This window comes from Triticum dicoccoides, chromosome 3A (genome assembly GCF_002162155.2).
Source record: "Triticum dicoccoides isolate Atlit2015 ecotype Zavitan chromosome 3A, WEW_v2.0, whole genome shotgun sequence".
NCBI lineage: Eukaryota > Viridiplantae > Streptophyta > Magnoliopsida > Poales > Poaceae > Triticum > Triticum dicoccoides.
In genome coordinates this window covers 51,912,019-51,918,832 of record NC_041384.1, presented here as the reverse complement: position 1 = coordinate 51,918,832, position 6,814 = coordinate 51,912,019, and the positions used below count along the sequence as shown (strand labels likewise).

The following is a 6,814-nucleotide window of genomic DNA, read 5'->3' as shown; positions in this document are numbered from 1 at the left end:
TAGGGCGAACCGGTGTAAGTTGATCCGCATCATCCTGCGCTGCTAACTCGGCTTCCCTCCGTGCCCAGGCCCGGTCCACCACATCCTGAGCATCGCGAACACCGCCTGTCGGGCTATTGCCATAGGCTGCTTCACGGCCTCGCGCATTGCTCGATATGGCCGGTTCATCCATGCGCCTGCTATAGCTCCGGCTTGGATGGGGCGTAGAGTGAATCCGATCACGGCTGTACGAGTAGGCTTCCTGCTGAATCAGCGCGGTCCGGAGAAGATCCTTAACCCGGCGCGTCTCTATCGCTTGCGGAGAGTCCCCTTCGACTGGGATAGCCTCTAATCGCGCGGCAGCTGCAACAAGGTTGTCCATAGGATTAGAATAATGACCTGGGGGCGTCTGGACCGGCGGAAAATTCACAATGTTCTGCTGAAGAGGTTCCATCAGGCGAGGTTGGACCGTCCCCCCTGGTCCTGGTGCCTCAATCCGGTTTGCCTCCAGGTGCTGCGGCCGATTACTGGGTCCAGCTCCTGGAGTGTGAAAGAGACTCCGGGGATCAAACCCTAACGGCAGGCGTGATCTGTGCTTCCGCTTTAAGACCTCCTGTGATGCGTTTTGGTCAAGCATGAGTTTATAAGCCTGGGCGTCCAAAGCGGCCCGCTCTGCGGCCATCCTGTCTTTTTCTGCTGCCAGATCCGCTTTGGCTTGCACGATCTGCTCTTTCACCTTCGCAATTTCTGCATTATGGGCCTCCTGATCCGCCGGGTTGTCCTCTGCCATGAGCGCGGCTAGTGCATCAAACAGATCAGATAGAACTTGAACCGGCGGGCGCACAAGGCCTCCTGCCCCTGCTACTGCTGCCGCCGCTGATCCGGAGAACATCGCTGCGGCGGTCGAAGAGTGATTCGCCGCCTGGGTGCCGGCCATGAATATTCCAACCCGGTTGACCTGGCCTGGGGGGTCCGGAATATTGTCGCCATCGGAACAGCCCCTAACCTGGTCGTCTTGTAACTGGTATAGTGATTCGGTCTCTCCGGTCGAGGACTCGTCGCCGGAATAGACGACGGTCTCGCTACCGTGTTCTGATTCGTCCTCATGCTCTCCTCCGTGGATGACCCCAACGAAGGCACGCTTCACGGCCGGTTTAGCTTGGGTAGATCTCGCACGCTGAGCCGTCTCGACAAGGTTGATGCAGATGTCCGGCTCAGGCCCCGGCTCACCGATCTTGCCGATGAAAACGTGTATGTCACCAAAGGGGACCCGGTACCCGTACTCAATCGAATCGGCCTCGGGACCCCATCCTGCGTCGTCGATGTAGATCTTGCCACGATGACTCTTGATCATCTGGCCCACAGCATAGCCTTCGAGTCCTTTGAGCTTGCCCTCCAAGATCGTCAAACCATCGTGCGATAGCCCCAGGGTGGGCGCCAACTGTCGTGGATTTGTCACGGCAGATGTCCTAGCGAAAGGACTTAGTCGTGGAGCCATCGCTACGAGTTTACTTGAAGGGGTTAAAGCGGACACAAAGACACGAGGGGTTTATACTAGTTCGGCCCCTTCGATGAAGGTAAAAGCCTACGTCTAGTTGTGATGGAATTGATGTGGTCTCGATGGCTAGGGAGCAAACAAGCTTCGCCTAGACTCGAGTTGTCGTCTGTCCTCCTGAACCGCCGCCGGGTCGTCCCCTTATATACACGGGTGACGCCCGTCGGTCCGAAGAGTCCCAACCGGCCCATAATCGTATCCCGGTTGGTATCTCTTTGTTCCTAACTTATAATACAAGTTACATATCCGGCCGGTTTACGGCTACAAGTTCTAAACCGACTATAGGCCTTGGGCCTTCATCTGCTTATACCACTAATGAAGTTAACCCGGCCCAAATAGACCGGTTTACGCCTAGTGGTAATATCCCCAACACAAGGTTTGTTCAACACAGGTGTTTCTCTTTCTCTCTGTGGAAAAGAAAGCAGGTGCTTAAAATTCCCCTTACCGGTATCTCCGTTGCTAAAAGGCCAAAAGAAGAACGTGGACTGGTGCTAGTGTCCCATTTCTTCTCAGATTCGTTCGACCTCACGCGTCCTCCATCCCTTCCCTACCTTACCCTCAACGTCTCGCCGCCGACGCCGCCCAGCTCCTTCGGCCGAGGGATTTCCGCCGCGCCGATCTGACCGCCCCGTCCCCTCCGTCGCGGGCGCCTCTCCATCTCGTGCCGCCCCCGCCGCTCCTCCCTGCCACACGCGAGGAGGGCGGCGCCGCTGCCCCTGCCCCGCCGCTTGTCCCCCATCTTCTCCGCGCGGATCCGCCTCCGAGGTAACTCCTCCCATGGATTATCTGGTCGCAATCCTTCCGTTAAACATAATTAATCGAAAGCTCGAATGATCATGGTTATTTCTGGAGGCAAATTAGCCATGCGCGACCACCTTCCCCTGGAAAAATTCACATCAGTTCCAGAGGCGATTAACGATGGATACGCTCCAGCATTTAACACTGGTTTCTTCAGATCTCTGCCAAAGGGCTAGGCATATGCTTGTAGTGTGTACGACGATGAGCACCTGGTGGTAGTTACAACCTTACATTTTGTAGTATTTCAGATGCATAGATAGATTCTTCGATGCTTCCTAGGCCAATAGCTGTTATGCTTGCTTGAATCTCTCGAGATTGTATTGTTGCTGTTGGGTGCTAGTTTGTCTTATCTGCATTAGCCTGGATAACTAATTTACACGGTACAGGCCCGGATGCTCTGCATTAATTAGCGTTGATAACTAATTCCTAAGCTATATACAGTCCTAAGTAATTATGTCGCCTAGTTAGTGTTGGTGTAGTCTACCTCGCTGCTCTGTTTGTCTTATCTGCGTTGACATCTTTTGGTCTAACATATCTGCAGTATTACTGTGTTGGTATGTAGTGGCGGAGCTACACACACATCACTGGGCGGGCCAAAGAAGGGCTAGATTAAGATATGCGCCTGAAAATTTGCACCCAGGGGCCAAAATTAGCTCCACTCTACACTGAACTCTTGTTTGGCTGGGCGGGCCATGGCCATGTTTGGCCCTGCTGTAGCTCCGCCACTGTTGGTATGCATGATACCTCGCTGCTCTGTTGCCCTGACATCTCTGCATGTTTGGGTAATCAGAGTGATAAGGAAAATTAATTATCGATGGCAATGTATGCAAGTATATAGGGCATCAGTACATCTAGATTTAGTCTCACACTGCATTTCTGAAACTTTGATCTTCCCCCTTTCACTTACTTCAGTGTTAGACCTGGATTTGTCCATAACCTTCTGTGCAGATCATGGCATATGGTGTTCTCATTAAGTAGCTAGGAAAGTGTATCATACTTGAGTTTTTCTCATGTATAGTTGTCAGTCAGTACCTGCGCTTCTGCATCACCTGTAGTTATAATATGCTTTTCTTTGACACTTGAGCATCTTTTCATTTAATGTATAGTTGTGCATTTATTTTAGTCTAAAAACCTTGGCTCAATTTGCCCTCCAATCTTGGATATATTAGAAATTAACTACATTAGGATATGAAACCGCAGACAAGTTGGTGAGAGTGTTAGTATATGTATATAGTTGAAGGTTCGATAGCTAGCAACCATGATGGTAGCTAGTTATTTCTAGGAGCAGGCTAAATTTGCATCACCTTAATCTCGTTTAATATAAATTGTGTCAAGTAGGCTTTGGGCATGAAGGCGAGTGTGCCTTGTTCAATTTAGTTCTTCCACTTTGCATTGCCCTAAGATAAGATATATTTAGAGCAATTAATCACTTGATGGTTTTTGTGAGATGAGGCTACTTTTATTGGTTGTTGAATAATTTGTAGCTGGTGTGGGTTGTTTTGTTGCATTTATACTTGAGAATGGCTTGATCTTCTGCTATGTGCTCATAATGTTGGTTGTCTTAATATATTGGGACAAAATTGTTTGTTTGTTCTGGTAGATGTTTCAGTCCAAATATGTTTCACTCCAATGGTTTGATCTGCTAATTTGTGCTGTTTCTTTATTCTGGTAGATGCTTCAGTCCATATATGTGTCACGTACGATGTGCTTTTTTTAGGGGAAAACGTACGATGTGCTTGCAATTGAATTTTTGTGTATGTAACAAGGACTGAGGCTTATACCTTAATGGAAACCTTGACAAGTGTTTCGAGTTGTGATCATGCCCCCAATGTGAAGTCATACCTTCATCCACTTGATCAAGAAGGTTCCTGGTTATAGCATTTCTCCATATATTTTTTAACAGACTTAGAATATGATTTTGTACTTAACAGGTCAGGGGACAGACTTGAGAGCCTTTTTTCAAATATTGATGATTGATATATTAATAACAACTAAAATGATGAGTACAACAACTGGTCGTGTTACTGTTAATCTTTCGGTTGCACGGCACTTATAAATTTAAATCATTTCCCAGAATGTTATATACTCCGAGATATAATATCACTTACTTAATTTTACCTTTTTTCTTACACGCCAACAGGTTTCTACAATCATAAACTGTCCTACTTTTACATGGAATTTTCCTAAACATCAATAAAGGATGAGATTGAGGAGCATAAATGGACTGCGGTGCAAGCAGCTTAAGCTCGTCCTTCTTGCTTTCTTCATAATGTTTATTCTCTGGAAATGGGAGGAAGGAACATACTACAATACTGAAGATATCCACCCAGATTCATTGGTTGTGTCTCATCCAGGTCATTTTAAGCATATAGACATACTTCTCTTTCTTTTTTTGCATTATGCTTATCTTTATTCTCATTTTTCTTTGAATTTCTGTAGCTAACTCAAAGTTTGTAGATCAGCATACATCTTCAGATGAAGACTTCCCAAGTGTAGATTCATTGCCACAGCCAGTAGTTAAAGTAGGAAAGCAAGTTACCGGTGCACCACCACCAGTGCCACTTGTCGGTGTTCCTGCTATTGTGGGAGGTGAACAGGGGGCATCGCCTTCTAAGTTGAAAGGTAATTACTTATCTTCTATGACCGTAGGAGGAACCATGGATTCTTTCTTGAGAATGCTACTATGCATTTATTCAGCGTCACCTTCTGGTTATGCCTAGAATACTGAATTACCATGCTGTACATAAGTTAGTCAGGGGTTATCTGGGAGTAGGGTGTTTGGTGCCCAGGCTCATCTGCATCCGGTTAGAAAAAAATTCGTAAAAAATACAAAACGAATTCAAAAAATTCCAATTTTTTTTGTGTGGTAGAAAATTTGATGCGTGAGACCTGCTCCAAATTTCAAGTCATTTAGACATCTAAGCAGCTCTCAGCAAAAAAGACAAATCGGGTCAAAACAGTACATGAACAGTAAATATTTTTACAGACCCCCAATTTGTCTTTTTTGCTGAGAGCTTCTCATATATCCAAATGACTTGAAATTTTTTTTTGAAGGCAATGACTTGAAATTTGGAGCGGGTGTCACGCAACAAATTGTCTACCACACAATTTTTTTTTGGAATTTCTTGAATTTTTCTAGTATTTGTTTTGATTTTTTTCGTCAGCGCGGGTGCAGATGAGCTCGGGTGCAGAGATGGATTTTCGGTTATCTGGTCCTAATATTTCTATCTCGTGTTTGCTTCATCTATCTTCAGAATGTAACCACAGAAATGGAAGATGGGTTCCTGACAAGCGCAGACCACTCTACTCTGGTTTTGGCTGTAAACAGTGGCTTTCTGAGAGCTGGTCCTGCAGATTGACTCAGCGCACTGATTTTGATTACGAACAATTTAGATGGCAACCTGAAGCTTGTGATATGCCAGAGTTTGAGGCCTCTCAGTTCTTGATGAGGTACGTGTCCATAGCATGTCCGATATGAATGTGGGGATGATAATATACTGCACCCTTGGCCTTATTATTATTATCTCTTGACTCATTAAGGGGAAAAAAATACTAATTTGGTTATATTTCAGAATGCAGGGCAAAACCATTGCTTATGTGGGCGATTCTTTAGGGAGGCAGATGTTTCAGTCCATGATGTGTATGGCTACTGCCGGAGAAGAGCGGGCAGACGTGGAAGATGTCGGTGCGGAGTACGGGTTTGTCTTAGCACCAGGCGCAAAAAGACCAGATGGCTGGGCTTACCGGTTCCCGAGCACCAACACGACCATTCTATACCATTGGTCGTCGACGCTATGTGATCTGGAGCCTCTGAATCCATCAGATCCAGCCACCAGCTACGCCATGCACCTCGACCGCCCACCTGCTTTCGTGCGGGACAACCTCCACAGGATCCACGTTCTGGTCCTCAACACCGGCCACCACTGGAACCGGGGCAAGCTAAGGGCAAACAAGTGGGAGATGTACGTCGGCGGATCCCCGAACCGCAACAAGAACATCGCCGCCATCTGGAAGGCCAAGAACTTCACCATCCACAGCGTCGTCAAGTGGCTGGACGCGCAGCTCCCCCGCCACCCCCACCTGAAGGCCTTCTACCGATCCATCTCGCCCCGGCATTTCTTCAACGGGGACTGGGACACCGGCGGCCGCTGCGACAGCACGAGCCCTCTGGCCAAGGGCAGCGGCATCTCCCTGAACCGCTCCGAGGACACCGATGCCGAGGGCGCGGTGATGGGAACCAGGGTCAGGCTGCTGGATGTCACCGCTCTTTCGCGCCTGAGGGACGAAGGGCACATATCACGGTACAGCATCAAGGCCACACAGGGGATCCAGGACTGCCTGCACTGGTGCCTCCCTGGAGTGCCCGACACGTGGAACGAGATCCTCACGGCGCAGTTGTTATAGTCTGTATGTAGTTGGATGGAAAATGAGCTAATTGTTACGATATGTATACGGTGATTATTGCTGGTATTTACTGCAGAG

The 6,814-nt window shown here is 47.9% G+C and overlaps 1 protein-coding gene across 2 annotated transcripts; it reads left to right on the top strand.

Moving 5' to 3' along the window:
* Positions 1-2,029: 2,029 nt before the first annotated feature.
* On the top strand, positions 2,030-6,806 carry LOC119267025 (protein trichome birefringence-like 14). 2 transcript variants are annotated; one of them, XM_037548318.1, is made up of 5 exons: positions 2,030-2,299; positions 4,473-4,686; positions 4,790-4,954; positions 5,587-5,782; positions 5,905-6,806. In XM_037548318.1, exons 2-5 carry the CDS (start codon positions 4,533-4,535, stop codon positions 6,734-6,736), a joined length of 1,347 nt encoding a protein of 448 aa, XP_037404215.1. In that variant the 5' UTR covers positions 2,030-2,299; positions 4,473-4,532; the 3' UTR covers positions 6,737-6,806. The 2 variants fall into 2 exon arrangements, with proteins under 2 accessions (XP_037404215.1, XP_037404214.1); XM_037548317.1 differs by having other exon boundaries at positions 4,772-4,954.
* The last annotated feature ends 8 nt before the right edge of the window (positions 6,807-6,814 follow it).